We start from the raw sequence: 22,963 nt of genomic DNA, 5'->3' as shown, positions 1-22,963 counted from the left end.
ACCACATGCTTAAAAGCTTTGCAATCCTCAACATGATGTCCGGGTGCCCCAGCATGGAACTCACACCTGACATTCTCATCATAACTGGCAACCCTCTGATCCGGTTTCCCTGGAACCAATATCCTTGGCTGCACCAACCCAAGATCCTTCAACCTTTTAAACAGAGAGGCGTAAGTCACGGGCGGCTTATTGAAATGACGATCTGTCGTCCTCCTTCTCACTTGGCCCCCAACTCTTTGTGTCCTCTATTGAGGTGACTGTTGTCGCTGTGGTGCAGATTGATTACTAGTAGGGATTGTTACCGTATCAGCATATGGGTGATAACGATCCTTACCGCGTTCTCTTTTGGCCTGCACACCACCTGATTCAACTTCCTTCTCAAGATGACCATTGCCAGAGGGCTTCTTTGCTACAAAGCCAGAGGGTTTTGTTACTTCGGATGACGGAGCCTTTTCCTGAACTTTCTCCTTGATCATCCAGCCCTCAATCCTTTCCAATCTCTCGGCCATGGCTTTCTGCCCCAAGGCAAGCCCTTGCACAACACTGAACAAATCCCTCACCATCTCTTTCAGTTCGAGGATGTCGGCGTTGGGAGGATCCATCAGTTTGGATTTGTTGCCCCCAGCAGGATATCTGAGCAAACAAGCTATGCGCACCGGTTGACACCTACAAAACAGCAAATGGGTTAGTATGACTCACGCATGCACCATCTATCCATATGAGGAAGACTCTGTCCTTTGATTCTGGCTTCATCGAGACAGATAATATTTTGACATCCACATTCTGAAATTCAAGATGTCTCTCAACCATATTCTCAATCAATAATACTCCCCATATGGCTAGACATAGGTTTGATGCAGATGAATGAAAAATGAGAATGATGCAGATGTATGAATGCAATGCATTGCCATCCTCCAAGTCCTCTGATCATCTGTTGCTCTGAATCACAGCCCTGATCTCTGAACCGATCACAACCATCCGAAGGAAAATGTAACCACAAATCCAACTCAAGGTTCCGAAATAAACGGAACTGAAAGATACATCACCATCATCACCAGACAATCTCTGAGCAGATAACCCCAATAATTTCTGCATCGGCCCGGGGAATCCTGAAATAAACGGATCCCCACTGATAAATAACTCGGACAGCACTTCGGCGTCTCAGAAACAAATGGCCATAAATCCGACTTATAAATAGGACTCTGATCCACGGAACCAAAAGTCACCATCTGAATCACCATCTGAACATGCATCTGAAAGAACCACCCTCCCCTCACAGGTAAATTCTAATCAGGTCATCCTAAGGCGGATAATAGTCTCGACAATCGGGCAGAGATACTCAATGGGTTTGCCCTTTCGGGTGTGCCATTGTAGCTCTCCTGAGATCGTCTAAACCAAAGATCCGGGAAATGATCGGTCACCGGAGTCAATAGCTCAAATGAAGTAACTCAACCAAAGTGGAGTACCCCACAGAGGAAAGCACTATCAAATGAACCTCGTCCGGCTTGTGGTACATCACGTTGCCAGGCACATGTTGACCTAACATGAAGGAGGCAACATGAGACCACATTAATCCTAGGTGTATACTCGGGCCTGGGTTTTAGCCCCACTCAGAACACCCACCCCAAAATAGAGGAACCACCTGTACAGAGGACAACAACATGATAGTATGATGCATGCAAATATTTATGCAAATATACATGGTCAGAATAATAAATGCAATAAATAAAGCGGCACAAGCAACCTAAACTATCCTAAAACGCTAGGAGAGACTCGCTTATGGAAGCTGGACCAGCACAGGTCAACACCCAATCACGATTCCCCAGCAGAGTCGCCAGCTGTCGCATCCGCGAAAAACAACCGGCGGGCTAAAACAAAAACAACACAGAGCCGCCACCGTGCGTTATTTATCCCAAAATAGGGAAAGGAAACGCTCAGAGAAACCTGGAAAAAGCATGGTCTCGCGACCAAAGAGAAAGGGTAAGGGAGTCGGTTACGCAAGGGGAAGGTATTAGCACCCCTCATGTTCGTCGTACTCGACGGGATCCACGTTCTAAAAGAAAGAAAAGGTTGCTAAAACATCACACACACACACAAGGAACGCAAGTGGGGTCAAGAGGAAGAGGGCTCGCTAGGACATCGCATCCTATGCCTACGTATCTCGTCTGGAACGAGAATCAGAGCTGCCGTAGTTCGGCTCACGCACGCCAAACAAACAAACACGAACACAGGCAAACATGGAGCCTGAATGCCAACCACTGGACTTACATCAGCATCCGAACCAAAACACACGCACACTGGAACCCGAGTGCCACTCGATGGACTTACATCAGCTTCCAAGCACACAACAACCAAACAAGTTAATAGGGAGTCGGGAACTCGAGCCTATAACCGTCAAGCACACACACAAAAAGAAAGAAAAGTGCCCGGAGAGACCTCGCACGGTCTCCTGCCTACGTACCTCATCTGGTATGAGGATCAGGGCGACGTAGTTCCCCTGAAAGGGAAAGAAATTCTAGCCAGAAACCAAGGGGAGACACACTACCAGGGAGCTGTACTCGAGCCTAGTGTTATCATGCATCATTGCCCTATGTTATGGTTTCTACCTACTTGCACAACAACAAGCTAATCCTAACCAGGAAAAACAAGCATGCAAGCATCAATCAAAATAAAACAAACATTTCAAGCAAATATTCACAAAGCACACACTATATCCAGTCAGAAGTGGGGCTCAAGCAAAGGGTTCGACTGCCAAGGCAAGTCATCTGTACAAGGGTAGAGTTATCTCTTAACCTTGCCATTGAGAGGCTAAGGTGAAGCTGATGAAAGGTGAGTGAAGCTTAGACTTCACAGCTCTTATCCCTGTCCAGGGAGAGCTTCAGACAAAGGAGCGTGGGTCCAGAATGGAGGGACCCTTCTACGCTCAAGACTCTGACACAACTGTGCAACAGCACAAGATCTTGGGTTTGTGTCCCAATGCATCAACACAGTGGTGTGAGCAGGGGGACGACTCAACAGAATAGCGGGGGATAGATTGCATATCCCTTGGGTTCCGCCAATTGCCTCATAGAGGTCTTTACCTGCTTGGCACAAAAGTAAACAATCACAAACATCGCCTCTTAAGGAGGACTTCAGACAGTTGCCTGGCTAAATAACAAGCCAGGTCTTCCAGACTACATGGAGACAAGAGAGTCTACCTCAACTGGTTTATACAACCAAGCAGCAGCAAGTAAGTTCTTAAAGAACTGTAAGCAACTTAATGTACCTGAAATCAATCAAGTATCATCAGTACTCAGACAAACCAACAGTAAACAGCAAATGTTAATCTGTACAGTCAAACACAAGTTAATGCACACAAGTGCAAGCCATGAGCTCAAACTCAAGCATCAAACCCTACAACACAAAACAAGTTAGTTTACAACATCAAACAAAACTCAATGTAATCAGCTTGCAATTTTCTCCTTAAGGCTTTTGCATTTCAACCTGAAAATCCAAACCAAATGTGAGAAACTAGACCACTAGGCCAAGCCTAGGGTCCAAAGGGGATGAAAAAATCAAAACAGCAAGTGAAAATTATCCAAAATCACATTCAAACAATTTAGAAACAAATGCAATTGGTCCCATGCTCATATCAATCACCATTATCATTTTATGCACAAAATAGCATCCAACATGCAATTTGCAACTTCAAAAGAACAAACAGAACTATCTCAATCAAAAGCATACCAAAACAATTCAATTAATTCCACAAAAATTCACACCTAAACAGAACATATTCAATGGATAGCATGTCAATTTTCAGCCCAATTGGACAAAAGGAAGTAGGTCAATGAAAATCAAGAAGTTCAGACAATTTTAAACAAGCCAACACATGGTATCAACACAAGCACCAACTTCCATAAATCATAAAACAGTGACACAACAAGATAAATGAATGGGATCAACACCACAATGACCTATAATGTGTCTACAATCACTCCATCAAATTTCACATCCATCCAATCAAGTATGAGAATTTCACAATCAAAATGCCAACATGTGTCACAAAATATCACAAAATGAGCCAACAGAAGAGAAAATTCCAAAAAATTAGAAAATGCCATCAAAAATTCCAGAGAAATTCACATGTTATCTCAACATAAATATGATCATTCATGCAAAAAATTGGCTCAATTCAAGGTTCCTAGGCATGGAAAATAAAATCATGAACTTGACCTAGCTTGGTGTGACACAAATTGTCACACCTCTAATCAAAAAAATCATAACTCCTCAACCAAGTATCCAAAAATCACAAACTCTACATGAAAATCACCATCAACATGTCCAGAATATGCACAAAAAATTTCATCCATTTATTTGAAAGTATCATCATTTCATGAAAGATATGGCAAGGCATACTCAAATGTGACACATCAAACAATCCCTAAGCCAATTAATTTTCTACACATGCAAAAATTCTACAAAAATCATGATTAAATTCTACACATCATCAGGAATATCATACAAAAAATCTCACCAAAATTGGATAAAAAATGAGTGAGTTATGAATTTCTAAAGATCATGTAACAAAATGTAAAATGAAATGAAAAAAAAAATGAAATAATATAAATAATTATACAACAATGGCAAACTGGTAAATTTTAAGCGCAAGCACCAAACGACGTAGTTTCAATTTAAAACGCTGGCGCGTTTCTATTGGACCAGGAATGGCGGTAAACAACTTTCAAACATCCACAACCAAAACACAAGATCAAACGCGTATTGTGCCTTGTTCTTCACCATGAACAATCATAAAATTCCAGAAAATCACGAACATCAAAACGTAACCAAAATCAACAAACTTATAGTCAAAAGAACCGTCTCTCAACAAGGAACATGAACATGTAATTGATTTAACCTAACTCTCAACATAGCGACGGGATCGAGCAAAATAAGATACGAGCACAAAACTTCAAATCATGATTTCTCTCACCACACTCAATCAATTCGCAAACTATGAACATCATGTGATTCTACATTGAAAGATCTTTAAAACGCATATCATGATTTGAGCAAAGGTGAAATTCGAAAACTGACCTTGTGATTATGGCAGTGCGCGATTTGGATGTTTCAAGGTGTAATTTGCCAAAACAGATGGAGATTGACGTATAGGAAGATGATTGGAGAAAGATCCTCAGCTCAACGATGCTCCAACTGTGAGAATTATGGAATTGCCATTGCGGAGCTTGCTTCCAACAGTTGAGATTCTTGAAGGTTCTTGCATGGATTTGTCAAAACAGTCGTATATCAAGGCTTGTGGAGCATGAATCAAAAAGAATCATTCAATTTGATGAAGAATTGATGAAGAAATCTTGAAAAATGCTTGATGAAATTTTGGAGAGTTTGAGAGAATTTGGAGGGAAAAGTCGTTATGGATCTTGAGAAGTGTGATGTAATTAACATTTTCTGTTATGCTTAACAATATATACCAATGCTAATCCACTTCTTAATCTCAATTACCAAAAATCAAGTGATTAGCATAATTGCATTTTGTGTGAAAGTCCAAAAATGACCTCTTCAAATAACCAATGGAACAGTACCATGACAGCTCCAACAAGTTTCAATTGGTATTCGGAGTGTGTTGGAATGGTTCTCATGTGCAAATTCCAAGTGATTCTCAAATTCACTATCTCACACAAAAAATGCTAAAAAGTCCACTTGAAATTTGACTTTTTGCCATGGCCAATTTTGATGAATTTTGATCATACACCTTGAAAGTACATGTGAAATGGAGTTTGCTCACAAAAAGATCACCCAAATTGGACATTCCATGTGAAAGTTATGCCACTTTGATTATAGGTGTTTTTGGAAAATGAATGGACCATAACTTGTCAACCATACATGGGAATTTCAAGTTCTTGGACTTTTTGGAAAGGTGAGAGCAAGATCTACAACTTTCATGTTGGACAAATTTTCATTTGAAGCTTTTTTTGGACACGTAATTTTGTGGTGAAAAACTTTCCATTTTTGGAAACTTCCATTACAAGTCACTTTCCATTTTTGGCAACTTTTCTCCTGATTTTATTTTCTCCATTCTTGATGTTTTAAATGTCAAATGAAACTTGTTTAGACATGAATGAAGTGTATCCAACTCTCTCCCACCTCCAAATCCATAAAATCAAGCACAGTTGACCACAGTTGACTTTTTCAACTAATAGATGAATTTGGCAATGCACTGATCAATCTGAGCCTCAATCTCCTGATGAAATGGCTCAAGGGTGAAACCCTAGCCTCCATAAGCTCAATATAATCACATGATGATCCCCATATCCATTGTAGACCCCATCTCCTTGCCATGCCCTGATTGGCCCAATGCAGATGATTAGGGTTGACCAGTGGTCAAAACCCTAATCTCAAGGTATCTGATCAATCTTCTTGAATCTTCTGGATAATAACAAGACCATGATGATGATGATGTATCATTTCAACCAAGACAAAGACCAATCTCCTTGAGAATCATGAAACCCTAATTCATAGCCCAATCCTCAGATGGCTAATGATCAGTCAATAAAACCCTAGGCCTGCATCTCCACCTCTTATCTTCTGACCAAGACTTAGAAGGATGATTGGCACAATGTAACCACATGATATGCAATATGCAATGCCTAATGCCTTAAAATGATATGCAATATGTTAAGCTAGTCCCAAGAGAGGAGGGCAAATTTTGAGGTGTTACAGGTACCAATCTGATCCTGATGATGCTCATTGGGTAGTTGTCAAGAATATTCTTAAGTATTTGAGAAGGACTAAGGACTCATTCTTGATATATGGAGGTCAGGAAGAGCTGGCTGTAATTGGATGCACCGATGCTAGCTTCCAGATAGATAAGGATGACTTTAGATCGCAATCTGGTTATATGTTTTGCTTAAACGGTGGCGCTGTGAGCTGGAAAAATTCAAAGAAAGATACAGTTACTGATTCTACAACCGAGGCCGAGTATATTGCTGCCTCAAGTGCAGCAAAGGAAGCTGTTTAGATCAAAAAGTTCCTTAGTGAACTTGGCATGGTTCATAGCATTATGGATCCCATTGATCTCTATTGTGATAACAATGGTGCTATCGCACAAGCTAAGGAGCCTAGATCTCACCAACGATCCAAACACATACTTAGGCGTTATCACCTCATTCGAGAGATAATAGATAGAGGAGATGTGAAAATATGCAGAGTACCTACACTTGACAATATTGTTGACCCACTGACAAAGCCTCTTGCACAGTAGAAGCATGATGGTCATACTAGATCTATGGGCATTAGGGGTATGCCTGATTGGCTCTAGTGCTAGTGGGAGATTGTTGGTGTAAGCCCTATAGGCCAATACTTTTGGTACTTGTATCGAATTATTTATTAATAATAAAAGGCTTTTTCTTTATTATGTTTGTTTAATAAAGTCCCTAGGATAGCTAGTCCGTTTAATGTATCAAGTGTGACTTGATCGTGAGATCACATTAAACATAAGGACATTATTCTTAAAGTATCCGTAGCCGAGCTTTATTATGAAGTGGGACAACATTAAAGCATTAAGACTATTATGTATATAGACTGATGATCACATCTCATGGATCATGGATAAGGAGTTATCAAGTCTTAAACATAGGTATGAATATTAAGAGTAATATTTATACTGGATTGACCCGCTATGAGAATACTATATAGAATGTTATGCAAAGTGTCATAAGTTACTCTCATGGTGATAATGGTGTATGCCACCCTTTGACCTGAAACCACTATGGACCCTAGATGTAGAGTCGAGTGCTTTATTGCTGATCAAATGTTGGCCATAACTGGATGACCATAAAGACAGTTGATGGGTACTCCACGAAGCATGCTAAGGGACATGAGTGACCTAGATGGAATTTGTCCATCCTGCGTAACAGGATAAATGTCTATGGGCCCAATATTGAATTGGACAAGGATGACACGGTCTATGCCTTGTGTTCAATATAGACATAAGGGCAAAAGGGTAATTATGCACATACGTATTATCACAGAAGGATTTGTCAAATCACATGACATTTTTGTGTCTTGGGTAGCAGTGATGTGTTGCTAGATACCACTCACTGTTTATTATGTTAAATGCATGATTTAATATAATTGTCAATGCCGCGAAAACCTACAGGGTCACACACAAAGGACGGGTTGATGAGAGATAGAGTAACTAAGGAACACCGTAAGGTACAGTGTACTTAAGTGAATTGTAGAACATCGTAAGGTACGATGTACTTAAATAGAATACTAAATATGGTAAGGTACCACGCGCTTAAGTGATTTTGGCATATTATAAGATATGGGCCACATACACTTAAATGAGTTTTTTAGCTTGAAGCCCACACAAGTGGTTTTATAAATATAACCCTTGTGCATAAGCATTCAGTGCAGTTGCATTTTTGTTTCTCTCTCTCTCTCTCTCTCATTCACTCACTCAAAGCCTTCATTCGTAGCAGCTAGCACTGAGATTGAAGGAATCCATTTGTGTGGACTGAGTAGAGGCGTTGTCGTCGTTCAACGTTCGTGATCGCTCTGTAGATCTGCATCAAAGGTTTCAATCGTCCAAGAGGTAACCTTCCAATCACTGATCATGCCCATTCGTAAGGATCACTAAAGGAGAAAATTTTAATTTCCGCTGCGTTTTGGATCGCCCTTCTCCTTCAGATATTACTGGAGTAAGCTAAGTTCAGATGAATTAGCTTGAGGGAGGGATTGTTAGGTCGTTTATTATTCTTAAAATATTGCATGTACTTATATTTGTTTAGTAGTTCCTAGTTGTTAGGAAATACATATTCTTTAGGAAGAATAGAGTTTGTTTTTGAGCAAATATCTAGTTTATTAGGAGTGGATTCTGTTTTGGTTGTAAGGCTATTTATAAGCCCTATTTTCTTACTGAATAATCATCCTTCCAGCTATTTGTTATTCTAAAACTGATAGAATGTTTTTATTTTGTAGGTTATCAGTGATCTCCATTTGGTCTAATAAATGTTGAATATTTTTAACTTCTTTTGTGGATAAAGTAACCTGATTATCTATGTGTTCTATAGTGGTCTTACTCCATCTTTGAAGGGTCTCTTTGAGCCTATGCAGTTTGTGTTTCATGTGTATTATTGAGTTCCCTCTTGCTGGAAAGATTCAATTAGTCGTAATGAATTTGATGCAATCCTCATGATTTGGCCAAGTTTTGTCAAATTTGAAACAATAATGACATGTTCGTTGGCCAATCTCTTGATTGATGACTAGTGGATGATGATTAGATCAATGCTTTAGGGTGGTGAAAAAATTAATTATGTTCCAATGTTTCAACCAAGGATCATTGCATATTGTCCTATCCAATCGAAGTGCCACGCCAGTCGATCCATTTCTGCCATTATTCCAAGTGAGTTGGACTCCTTGTGTGTTCAAGTGTATGAGATGGTAAGTATTGTCCAAATCAAGACATCTTCACAAGACATATTCAAGTTGGGTTTATGATGCTTAAAAACATTTCTGACTTGATTCTAGATTAACTTGGGAACTTTATATGCTTCGTGTACTTGTGTAATGTGTAACTTGTTCTATAGTGATTTTATTGTGATTTGCCACCATTTCAGATTGTGTTACCAGTGATGCATCAACTCTCTACCTTATTGCATGTTGGGCCTGAGTCGTTAGTAAAGGTCCTTTAACATCACGCTTATTAAATAATGAAATTTTCTGCAACCGCTCCAATGCTTCCTGGTTGTTATGTGCATTTTTTATACCCTCTTTATCTATTCCATGGAATGGTTGGGCTATGTCTTGGTGGTTATGTCTTCCTAGATTGTTTTGCTTCATTTTTCTGCCATCAATGAATTACTTGTGATTACAACCCACTTCATATTCTGCTTGTATTTTTAAGTTATGTATTCATGTGATCCTCTTCATAGTGGGTATTTATCCAAATTCATTTTACGGGTTTTTACCCGACCCGTTGTGAGCATTTTTTACGAGTGGCCAATAGATATGAGTCAAATTACCATCCATAAATTAGATTTAAAAAACACACAAATATTTTCTACTTTGAACTACGGAGCTCTGATTCTTCATCACTCGATGAATGATACGTAGGCACAAGGGTCATAATCCTTGGCGAGAACAAAATAAAAAAAACCCAAATCTCATTCTTTCACACTCTTTTTGAAAATAAACCAAATAAATAGATAAATATCCACGCACGCAGACAACTTAAATGATTTCCATGCAGTACCATGGACGTGAGTGATGTTAATACTTTTCTTTTGCGTAACCGACTTCCGAGTCCAATCTCGATTGCGAGACCGATTCCTTATCTTTTTCTTTTTTTTCTCTTAGAGGGTTTTATCGACTATTTCCCATCTCATATCCTAAAGAGGAACTTAAATAAAATTCGATGGCGACTCTTCTTATTTTGCTTTCTTTCTTAGAAAGGCAATTCTCTAGTTATAGTCTATCCGGTTTCGCTCTCCGACTAAAACCTCGGGTGCGACACCAGCCTTCAACGACGATTGCCTTTTGTTTTATCTAAGAATCGGTCTCCGACGGCGATCTCCCTATATTTGATCTTTGACGACGATCTCATTTTATTTTGATCTAAGCACCGGTCTTCGTCGACGATCTTTTTATATTCGATCTAAGCACCGGTCTCCGATGACGATATTTTTTTGTTTTGATCTAAGCATTAATGTTTAACGACGATCTTTTTTTCCGTTCCAAGTACCGGTCTCCAACGACAATCTCTCCTTTTGTTTCGATCTAGGCACCAGTCTCTGACGACAATCTTTTTATGTTTTGATCTAAGTACCAACCCCGAGGAAGGCGACAATCACTTTATGTCTGATCTAAGCATCGGTCTCTGGTGACAATTTTCTTTTGTTTCGATCTAAGCACTGATCTCCAACGATGATCTCCTTTATGTTCGATCTAAGCACCGACCCTCGGGAATGCAATAATATCTTTATGTTTGATCTAAACATCGACCTTCAACGACGATCTCTTTGTGTTCGATCTAAGCACAAGTCTCCGACGACAATCTCCTTATGTTCGATTTAAGCACTAGTCTCCAACGACGATCTCCTTATGTTTGATTTAAGCACTGGTCTCCGACGACGATCTCTTTATCCTATCTACTTGTTTGCTTCCATACTCCTTTTTACCCCTTCAACGGACAAAATTGAGGTCCTTTCGTATTTAATCATCTTCACCACAATTACATGAAGATTATCGTCGCTCATACTCTCTCGTATTGAAGGTAATTAATTATGAACAACTGTCCAACCCTAAATTTTGTCTGCATATTTTATTATACTATATTTAACAACATTTCAAAAGAGAAAAAAATCAAAAGCAGTTCAATTGATAATATCTAAGAATGTAGCATATTCGAAACACATTAGATTTTTTTATTAATTATTTTTAAATTGGATAAATATTGACTTTTTTTGATGATTTTAATTTAATTTTTGTTTTTTTAATTATCATTTTATTTTATTTTATTCATTTTTAATCCGAAAAATAGTCAAATAAATATTTTAAAAAATATATTTTTTATTTTTAGTTAAAAATCATTGACATTAACTTTTATTTTACATTTAACATTTGAATTATTTTACCTTTAATCCTAATTAAATATTTAAAATAAAAAATCCAAAATTATTATCTTTTAAGATCTTAATAAGAAAAAATCCAAAAATACTTTTATTCTTAAAATAAAATCATTGACATTTATTTATTTATTTTGCATTTAGTATTATTGTTAATTGCCTTTAATTCTAATCAAGTTTTTAAAACTTTGTTTTAGTATAAATATCCCATACAAAACTCACACACGCGATCAAAATAGTCAATATTCCTCCCTCTCTCACGTGGTTTTTTTTCCACACAAAATATCACAAACTCCTCTATAAACCACACTTCAATACTTCTCTGCATTTTTTCATTACAACCTTAACTATAATAATACGTATCATCCATCTTCTTCACATAACACCACCAACAGCAACATCTTCACTTTAATTCAAAATCATAACTTCACAAAACCATATCAATTTAACCTCCTTCCTCCATAACTCTTCCCAACCTCCATCAAAACTTCATCTACAAACTCCAACAACCTTCATCATTGTACAACTTCCACCATTAAACAAATTTAAATTCACTAACCATTATCACTATCCTCAACACTAACAACTTCATCAGCATAAATCATTCTTCAATAGCCAAGAAAATCTGAAACAGAAAAGAGAAAGAGATTGGTTCCAGACTTCCTTACGCGCGAAGACTAAAGCTTTGAGATTTGGATGCACTTTGATAACATAAACCATTCTTACAAGCAACATAGAAGCCATCAAACTCAAACAGAAGTAAAGAGAAGAAGAAACGGATAGAAAGAAACGAACTCGCCGAAAAAAACTTCATCATCGGCAACCACCACCGTAACTCTGCTCGCTCCACGCCGCCAATCACACATCACCGTCGCGTCCCACGTCGGAGACAGACGACGTCACCACTACCTACGGCACCACATAGGAGCCATCACATATCCATACCGCCCAAACTTCAGATCCGTCGCTCTCCATCCATCTCTGAAGAGAACGCGGTAGCATCCTTGTTTCATTTTGCTTCTTTTTCTGATTCTGATTTATGATTAAAAGAGAGAGATGAGAGCTTTGAGTTTCCCCTACTACTTTTTTCTGTGGAACCGAAACGAGATATGAATAGGAGTAGCTTTTTTTTGCCCATGTTTTGATGTTTGGTTGGAGATGTGATGCAGCCATGACTGCTTTGTTGTTTTAAAAAATGAGGAAGGGGCCTTATGGTTTCTGAAAAAAAAACTTGCTGTCTTTTTTTAAAAATTAAATTTCGGTTTGAAAAGTTAAATGATTTGGAGCCTGTTTGATTTGATTTTTAAAAACTGTATTTTAGTTTTTTAAAATTATAAAACTAAAAATTTGTTTGACAAGAGGTTTATGTTCTTCAATTTATAAAATTTGTTTTAGTATTCATTTTTTAAAAACTAAAAAATAGAAACACCTTTTAAGTGTTTTTCTTTTCTATTTTGTGTTTTGAAAATATGCAGAAAACCGTATTTTTTTCTTAATTTTGTTTAATATATTTTCTAATTCAATTCAATTATATATATATATATATATATATATATATATATATATATATATATATATATATATATATATATATATATATATATATATATATATATATTTATTGTTCAAACCATTAATAAATTGCCATTTTATTACTTTATACAAAAAAAATATTTTTATTATTTAAAATAGTAGAGTCAGAATTGTAATTAACTTATATTTTTCATTGATAAAATATTAATTTTGATTTATTTTATAGACATTTTAGTATAAAGTTTAAAATATTAGTTTTTAAGATCTTAAAAATGTTAGTTCCAATCCAGTTTCTCCAAACAAGTTTCTTAGATTTTTATTTTAAAATGGTTTTTAAAAATAGAACTACCAAACCGATTTTATTTTATTATTCTTTTCTAAAACAGTTTTTTAAAATTGATTTATAAAATACTGGCCCTTAATAGTTTTCATTTTCATTTTCTGAGATTTTCAGTAAAAAACAACAAAAACAATATGGGGAGGGGGCGCTGATCCCCATGTCCTTGTTTTAATTTATACTTTTTCTTATTAGTTGTTATTATTGGTTTTATTATTTATTGTTTAGGTTATTATTAGTTTGGAATGAATTGGGTTTTAGGCTCATTTACATGTTGATGTTGTTTAATGTACCCCTTTTCATACTATTTGCACCATATGGATTTAAACTTTTTTTTTAAATTTTTGTTTAGTTTTATATTTTTTAATTTAATTATTATCAAAAAAATATTAATAATAATAAAAATGGTTTTTTTATAATTAAAATCAATCTCTACTTATCAAATTATTTTTACCTCATGCATTCAAAATCATTTTTTTTTCCATAAAAATCTGGTGGATTTAACATGCGACCTAACACTATTCTTTAAAATCAATCAACAAATAAACATTGTTTATACGATCTACGAAACTCTAATTTTCTCATTGCACAATGAGAATACGTAGGAACAAAAATTTGAAATCTTAGCAAGCACATTAATAAAAAACATTTTCCCATTCATTTATAAATATTCTTTTAATAATTAAACATTACAAACATTCTCTTAACAAACACTTAACCCTAACATATTAGGAGGTTCTCGTTGAGTATAACAAATATGAGGGGTGATAATACTTTCTTCTTGCATAATTGACTCTTGAACTCAATTTGGTTGTGATGACCATTTTATCCTCTTTCTTTGGGGTTTTATCATTACTTTCCCTTTTCTTAAGAATAAATAAAATTCGGTGGCGACTTTGTTAGTCATTTGAGAGTGTGTAATGCACTCGTAAGGTCGTATATACGATACATTGCATACATAAAGGCTTTGTGAATTGAATTGTTATGTTATTGTATAATTGAATGTGTGTTGTTGATTGTGTGATTAAGCTACCCTTGCATTCTTTTTCAATGTTAATATATTTGAGTGTATTCTCACTCCTTTCTTGTTTGTCTTATGTTGCTATGTACATTATTGTACAAATACTCAAGAGAAATAAGTGTTGTTGTGAGTTGGAAGATGAACTTTGAGCTTTTCTTCATTTATTTTATCGTTTATTGCTGTTTAATTGGTTTAATGTGCTGATCTGTAACATCGGGGAACATGACAATTATTTGTTTTCGAGTTAATTTCGTTAAGTATTTCTAATGACAAGATAATTGAAGTGTATGATATTTATTGTGAGATCCCCTGCGAGTTTTGATACTAATTGGAAAGTATGTTTGTTTTATTTGAGTAACATCCTAAAATATGGATTTTATCCTTTTAATTATGAGTCAGGGTTTTAGGGTGTTACAATCCCTCACACCCAAGATTTGCTCTCTTGTTAGCCCGTGCGGTTGTTTCAATTTTTGGATCAAATGGTGTCAAAGTCGACCCTGAGTTGCGCATACAGAAACAAAAAAATACCTTAGTAGCATTATGATTATTAAGAAAAAAAAAAAAAAAAGACGAAGAGTAAAACGTTGCACAAATGTCGCTTTGTTGAGGTATTAATAGTCTCCCGCAACAACGTCAAAATCTTGATGACTTCTCGACAAATGTACCGATAATGTCACAGTAATAAAAAATATCAAATCTACAGAGATTTCTTCTAACAAGACAAAATGTGTGCAAGGTATAAAAACTGTCGAGTTTTAATGCGAAAAGTAAATAAGTGATTAAACAAAATTACGAAAGCGGTCATGTTGTGTTTTAGAATCCCCTATTTCTCTATTGTTGATGTTTGATGCCTTGTATGAGTGATCTTATCACTATAATCCCACGATAAATTAACAAAACCGTTATAACCGATCTCTCACGAAATAACTCACTAACCACTACTCGGAGCTTTCTATCCCTAGTCCACCAACGTAAGCAGAGTTAGGCGATGGACAGAACGTTAATCTCTTATGCCACTACTTGGGGTCTCCTATTCCTATTCAACCAGCGTAAGTACAACAATTGTCCTAGGTCCAACACATAGACTAATGGTTTGTATTTCATATGTGCCCAAAATCAGATTAAAGAGTATCCCACATAAAAAAACATTAAGAACAATAATCAATTGAATGACATTATAGATAAAAAATGTTCATACAAAATCAAATCAACATATTACCCAACAATGTTAAAATAGGTTCATCATAACACAACCTAACCTATAGGAGCTTAGCTACTCATAATTCAAATTACAATACCACAATTGATTGATGAAAATAACATATAAATTCCCTTGAAGTAGTGACACATAATGACTTCAAATGTCCTAAAAATCTCCTTTGATGCTCTCCAAATCGTGCTTTACTCTCTAATTTTCGTAACCCTTATTAAAGTGGAAAAATTATCCTTAAGAAAAGCTCATAATGGATCGAACGCTTTAGAAAAAGCTCTAAAAAAGGAACATCGCGCGATGCAACTTTTATGACCCTAATTGCGCGCACGATGCTGCGCGATGGTGCATTTGATTTTTGCAGAAGCTACACTCTTTTTGCTCCCTTTTTCACTAAGTCCACAATCTTCACACTTAGACATTTTTTCTTCATTCTTTGATCTTTCTTCTTCGTTTTGGCTCATATTTCACTTGTTTTGATTCGATTATTCGCCTAAATTCATGCAATGATGGTCTGTCATCAACGCCCAAGTTAATTTAGAGTCCAAAATAAGTATAGTGAAAAATTAAGATCATAACGTTTACCTTGAGTGTCACATGTTTTGACTTTATAAGTTAAATAATCTTAATTGAACTTCTATGGGATTCAACCTTTATATTAGATATTTGGCCAAACTCAAAATAAAAATAATTTCAATAATTTTAAATTTAATAAATATACAAAATATTCTAAAATTTTTAAAATAATTATTCAATATTTAATTTTAATTTTTTTATACATAAAATAATTTTATTATAGAGAAAAATGATGATACACTGATAGTGTAAATTAATTTTACATTATCAATAAATGATAATATGTATCATGCCAAGTCAAAATGATATTTTTAAATTATTTATATACATGACAAATGACAAAGTGACATATTCTCATTAATTGACATGAAAATGTGACATATTCTCTTAAATTTTCATTAAACTCCTTATTATATATATCAAGAAAATTATTATTACACTAAATGAACCCCAAGTAATATTATCAAAAATAATAATTATAAACACTTTTGTCAAAAAAAATAATTAATGGATTGATGCATATAATGCTAAGTTTGAAAGTGATATGTATTAATCTTTATAGGTGACACTTTTTTCTACTAAACTTAATTTTGATGCATGACTTATATTTAGAAACATAAAATTTCATTTCATTTAATAATAAAGCCCATTACCATCACTTGGAATTTTGTTGATATAAATATGGTAATGTGGCACTAAATAGTAAATAAACTTTTCTTTTTTAATCATAAAAGATAAGATCATCCATAAACAAAGGCGCGAAAAAAAAAACAAAAGTGCATACTTCTAGTCTAATGGCGAATTAAATACTCGTTTACTAACTGATGACTACAATTTGATTGTACAGTGAGTTTTGAACATTGAAGTTTGAACGGTCAAAAGTATAGGTTACCAAAGCCAGACTCCATTCACGTTCACATTACATTTTTCAATTATTATTATTTTTATTCACCTGACAAATAAATAAAATAAAAATAATTGGAGTGGGTTTTCTTCCTTGACTGTCACCAGCGCATTATAGCACACCACACAAAAAAGCAGAAGAACTGTCGCTCACACATCATAACCATTACACATGGTCTGGTTTCGTTGGTATGTATCTACCAGTTTAATAACGTCGATCTAACTTCCTCCTAATTTCAACCTTCCTTCTTTCTTTCTTCATACCAAAATAACTGTATATTTTCTTCCTTCTATTTCTTAATAATAATAATTATTATTATTATTTTCGTTTTTTCCCTTTTTTTTTCTTCCATAATTTTCTCTCTGTTGTAACTGATGTTTGTTTGTTTTTCGTATGTGCTTAGCTCTCTGTTCGTTAATTTTGTTTTGTAAATTTAGATCGAGTATTTTCGCGTTCGATTATAACGATCTTCAGTTTAGGGTTTTTTGTTTTTTCTCACTTTTCATTTCGAAGATGCGTTTACCGTTGGATTCTGTGGTGTTTTTGCATGGAATTGGTTGATTTTTGATTGCGAAATGGTTATTTTATTTATTATTGGCTAAGATTGGTTTTGTATTTCTTTTTTATTGTTTTTAATTCACGTTGTTGGCTTGTTTTGTTGCTGATTTTTCTAATAAAGAAATGTTTTTGAGTGTGATGGAATTGTTCATGCTGGCAGGTAGTTGATTAGTGTTTGAGTGGTTACAACCGAAAGGGTTTCAGTGGAGATGGCGTCGGTTGGCGTGGCACCAACTTCGGGTTTTAGAGAAGCCAGTGGTCATGGTGAAATTGGTGTTGATGTATTGCCAGAGGAAATGAATGATATGAAAATTAGGGATGATAGGGTATGGTGCTCGTTCTGTTCATTCTTTGTACTTGATTTTATTTTGTGTGTGTTGGTTTGATGTTAGATTTTAGGAAATTTTGCTTACAGTTTTATTCTGTTGTAGGAAATGGAAGCTACCGTTGTTGACAGCGGCAATGGAACGGAGACTGGACATATCATTGTAACTACTATTGGTGGTAGAAATGGTCAGCCAAAGCAGGTATACCCCCTTAATTTGGAAGATAGATATCAGTAGTTTGTGTGGTTCGAAATCGTTCAAATCTTGCACCATCTCACCTGCTTTATGTTATTTATTGTTTGTGTGCAAATGTATCCCCGAAGTAGTAGTTGTGGTTTTGAACTAGGAATAGTTGCATTTCTCCTTTAAGTTAAGTATTGTAAAAACAAAACAAATCTTCAGGGTTTTGGTATTATAACTGTTCAGCTTCCTGCTGACTAGAAATATAATCTATTTACAATGACTAGCGTATAACCGGTTCTCTTGTCCAACATGTTTTTTTTTGTCTAGTGATTGACATGTATCTTGCCAATTGTTAATAACTATGAGATACTATTGCATAGGGTGACAATTTCATATGGTGTGGTTTTATCATTTTATCGTTAATTATCTATATTCTTTCTCAATTTCGTTGTTTTTTACATTGAATAGTTTTGTATATTTCTTAATGTTTCAGACTATAAGCTATATGGCAGAGCGTGTTGTAGGACATGGATCATTTGGAGTTGTCTTCCAGGTATCAACATGGATTCTGTTGACTTGATCATGACATGCATTACTTTTGCCGTTTCAACATAGTAGCATATCATGGCTTTAGTTCTGATATCGTGTATAATTGCAGGCTAAGTGCTTGGAAACAGGTGAAACTGTGGCTATCAAAAAGGTTCTTCAAGACAAGAGGTATAAGAACCGGGAATTGCAAACAATGCGCCTTCTTGATCACCCAAATGTTGTCTCGTTAAAGCATTGTTTCTTTTCAACCACTGAAAAGGATGAACTATACCTTAATTTGGTACTTGAGTATGTTCCTGAAACAGTTCATCGTGTCATTAAGCATTACAACAAGTTGAACCAAAGGATGCCAATGATTTATGTGAAGCTCTATACATACCAGGTATGCTAGTCACCTTTCTTTATTCAGTTTTTACCTTGTTGTGGTTGTAATGATTTTGTTGTTATTTTGCAGATCTTTAGGGCATTGTCTTATATTCATCGTTGTATTGGAGTCTGCCATCGAGATATCAAACCTCAAAATCTATTGGTATAACCTTTTTTTATGTGCATACACCCTACCTCAATTTTTTACCGTGTTAAGACTGATGGGTAGAAAATACTAACTTACCGCTTGTCTATGTAGGTCAATCCACACACCCACCAGGTTAAATTATGTGACTTTGGAAGTGCAAAAGTCTTGGTATGTTACATGTGTGTCTGCTTGTCTACTACATCCTTTATTAGTTTCTTTTCAACCTTCTGTTGTCTTGAGTTATATTGTAGTTTATTTTGACCTTGTTTTGGTACAACTTTTAACAGGTTAAAGGCGAACCAAATATATCGTATATATGTTCAAGATATTACAGAGCACCTGAGCTTATTTTTGGAGCAACTGAATATACTACAGCTATTGATGTCTGGTCTGTTGGTTGTGTTTTGGCTGAACTGCTGCTTGGACAGGTTGGTCTCTGTTGATGCTAGGTCCTATAACTTTTGTAACTTAGAACATTTAATTGAAATATTTATTTGCTTTTTCCAGCCGTTGTTTCCTGGTGAGAGTGGAGTTGATCAGCTTGTTGAGATCATCAAGGTATTTTTTGTAATACTTTTTAACTCCTCATTATTGTAGTAAATATTTTTTATTTGCACCGCATTACTTTTTTGAGCTTGATTTATTTGGTTAATAATTCACTTGCAACATTATTGAATGCATTTGAATGGTTGGTATGTCTTTGCTTTACCCTTTTAAAAATGATTTGGCTTAATTGATGAGTTGATCAGCAGATAGGCGGCCTTGCTTTTTTTAGCACAATGCCAGTATCTTACATGTAAATGATCTGTTTATTGTTTGTTCGGATAGGTTCTGGGAACTCCGACTAGAGAAGAGATTAAATGCATGAATCCTAATTATACAGAATTTAAATTCCCTCAAATCAAAGCACATCCATGGCACAAGGTAACAAAATAAATCTTATAGCATTACACGCTTTATTCTTAAGCTCATCTTACTATACTAATATACATTTGATGATTTTCTTTTACTAGATCTTCCATAAGCGCATGCCTCCAGAAGCTGTTGATTTGGTATCAAGATTATTACAATACTCCCCAAATCTACGGTGCCAAGCTGTGAGTATATGATTTCTTGCAGACCTTTCAAACTTGTAAAATAGTGCTTCCCTCGATGGTTTATGTTTGTAAAGGCAGTTTTATTTATGGTTTCTAATCTAGTTAGTCAAAAGCTGTTTCTCATCTTCCGAGGGTGTATGTAATATAACTTGTATATTTTTGCTTTATGTGCTGCAGTTAGATGCCTTAACCCATCCTTTCTTTGACGAGCTTCGTGAACCTAATGCCCGCCTGCCAACTGGTCGTTTCCTTCCACCACTATTTAACTTCAAACCTCACGGTATGGTGATTTTAGAATAGGCTAGTGTGTTTGTGCTTTGATGATCTTTAATTTTCATCAATGGTTCTGGGCTTGTAACTCAATTTGTGTTATTGGTTCCTTTGTTCCAGAACTGAAAGGAGTCCCACTCGAGACCTTGGTGAAATTGGTTCCGGAGCATGCGAGGAAGCAATGCCCGTTTCTTGGCTTGTAATATGTTGTGAAATGTAACAATCCTGCAAGTGTTGTTTCCACATGAATGCTATGCATTCATTCTATTTGATGATATGATATCTGTTAGTAGTATCTTTGTTGTAATTGTTGCCCTGTGAAAGAAAATTTAGAGATATATGCTATCCCATATTACCCAACCAACCTTGATGGGTATTCACTATTCAGAATACCCTGTTTCGTGTATCACGGCAGAATGTAACATGCAATAGAAGACAAGTGTTTGCAATTATCTAAATGTTGTATCAGTATTTGTATTTGTGGAGATAATGACAAGGTGTTCTTTAATTTAGTTATGCTTAGCATGGTTATTGCAATTTGAAAGTTGCGGCGATGGCCTTATCTGCCGGCATTTTTTTTTGCTTCCTTTATGGTAGTTTCTGTTTACTCATTTTGACACAGAACTAAGTTCCGTTGATCTGTCTTGAGTATCACTCGGTTTCAGAATATTAAAGTCCTTCTGCTGATATTACTTTACAACGGATACCTCCAGGTTCGACCGGGTGCTTGCTGTTGTAATGGGCAGATCATTGGAAAGAACACTATTCTCTTTCTAGCCTTTGGCTGTTTGCTCTCTTTGGTCAAGTACATTGGGAAAATCCAGCTGTAGATTCAAGTGGTCTTTCTCCGGTTATTAGCCTAAAGATATTTGGATCTGTTCCTTTAATTTCTGTTTTGTTTCTTCTAGAATGCTGTTATACTCTCCTATGAGGTAGAAAGAGTGGTTAATAGACGTGTTATGTAGTTTTTCCCATTTTTTGTCATGGATATATATATATATATATATATATATATATATATATATATATATATATATATATATATATATATATATATATATATTTTCTTGTTAAATTTGGGTTGCTTTAGTTTCCTGTTAGTGATGAAACCATAGCAGCATTTCAGATTCAGAATAGATTACTTTTCCAACTTCCAAGTAATTTTCAAAGGTAGTAACACTTTTATTTGTGAGAAATTCAATACGATGTTGGCTCGGGAGTTGAATCCGACTAATAGTCAAAGTTTAATTACCACAATATTTGGTCTCCGGTCTACGGTCAATTTGGGTGGTTACGGTGGTTGGATTTCCGGTGTACCTACCTAAAACATTTTCCAAATTAATAGTTTATTTAAAAATCTATAGTAGAGATGTGCATATTATTGAAAAAAAAATTCTAACATCATGATGAAATATGATTAAATGTATTCTTAAAAAAGTTGAAAGTTAATATAATATTCTTTCATTACATTTCATAGGAGAGACATAATTGTGCAGACAAATAATTTTAATTAGACTTGTCCGTTTTGTTAGGTGGAATGAAGTTTCGTGTGTAATAGACAATTTTATTTGTAATATGTTTTTTTAGATGATTAAGGTTCTTATTCTCATATGGTTGTAACTTTTTTTTTAATCTTTTAATATATCTAAAAAAAATCAAATATTGTTATTTTTAAAATTTTAATTATTTTATACCGATGATATATAAATTTTAAAATTTAATATATATATATATATATATATATATATATATATATATATATATATATATATATATATATATATATATATATATATATATATATATATATATAATTTTTCACAATCACCAATCTATCTCAATCTCTATTCATATCCATGAGTAGTTATGCATTTATATATGTTGATATTAATTTGTAATAGTTTAATTGTATTGGGTCCCATACAAATATAAGCCTACCAAACTTGGAAGGGAAGAGAAGGGGGCCATAGAGGACGCTCATCAAGGGTAGACGAATGTCACATGCGGCTTAAAGTGTGGTTTTAGTTGCCCATATATTAGAACATGCATCCATTGGTACACATTAGTGGGCCGCATCATTTGCTCTTTGTTGGGCCGAAATGAACCACCATTGTTCACTCATAAGATATGAGGAGTGACATATCCTTGGGCACTAATGGTATGAAGGCCCATTCAAAGAAGAAAGTTAGGTTTTCCATAAGAATAAGGGGACCAACGATTTCCATGCTCTTAAAAGGAGCATAATAAGCATCCTTGGGTTC

The 22,963-nt window shown here is 35.2% G+C and overlaps 1 protein-coding gene across 1 annotated transcript; it reads left to right on the top strand.

Annotated features, from left to right (window-relative positions):
• Positions 1–17,222: 17,222 nt before the first annotated feature.
• On the top strand, positions 17,223–21,214 carry LOC127093305 (glycogen synthase kinase-3 homolog MsK-1). Its single transcript, XM_051032214.1, has 13 exons — positions 17,223–17,393; positions 17,924–18,089; positions 18,195–18,290; positions 18,766–18,825; positions 18,931–19,203; positions 19,276–19,350; positions 19,447–19,503; positions 19,623–19,763; positions 19,843–19,893; positions 20,164–20,259; positions 20,349–20,432; positions 20,610–20,712; positions 20,823–21,214. Exons 2-13 carry the CDS (start codon positions 17,973–17,975, stop codon positions 20,903–20,905), a joined length of 1,236 nt encoding a protein of 411 aa, XP_050888171.1. The 5' UTR covers positions 17,223–17,393; positions 17,924–17,972; the 3' UTR covers positions 20,906–21,214.
• Positions 21,215–22,963: the final 1,749 nt, after the last annotated feature.

The sequence above is a fragment of the Lathyrus oleraceus genome, chromosome 6, assembly GCF_024323335.1.
Source record: "Lathyrus oleraceus cultivar Zhongwan6 chromosome 6, CAAS_Psat_ZW6_1.0, whole genome shotgun sequence".
Lineage (NCBI taxonomy): Eukaryota > Viridiplantae > Streptophyta > Magnoliopsida > Fabales > Fabaceae > Lathyrus > Lathyrus oleraceus.
The sequence above is the reverse complement of the archived record's forward strand: the minus strand, read 5'-3'. Positions and strand labels throughout refer to the sequence as shown.

Coding starts and splice junctions, on each gene's coding strand:
- LOC127093305 (XM_051032214.1), top strand. CDS start 17,973: ATGGCGTCGGTTGGCGTGGCACCAACTTCGGGTTTTAGAGAAGCCAGT. Junction 19,894..20,163: donor AGCTTGTTGAGATCATCAAG/GTATTTTTTGTA, acceptor TTGTTCGGATAG/GTTCTGGGAACTCCGACTAG. Junction 20,260..20,348: donor AAGCACATCCATGGCACAAG/GTAACAAAATAA, acceptor TTCTTTTACTAG/ATCTTCCATAAGCGCATGCC.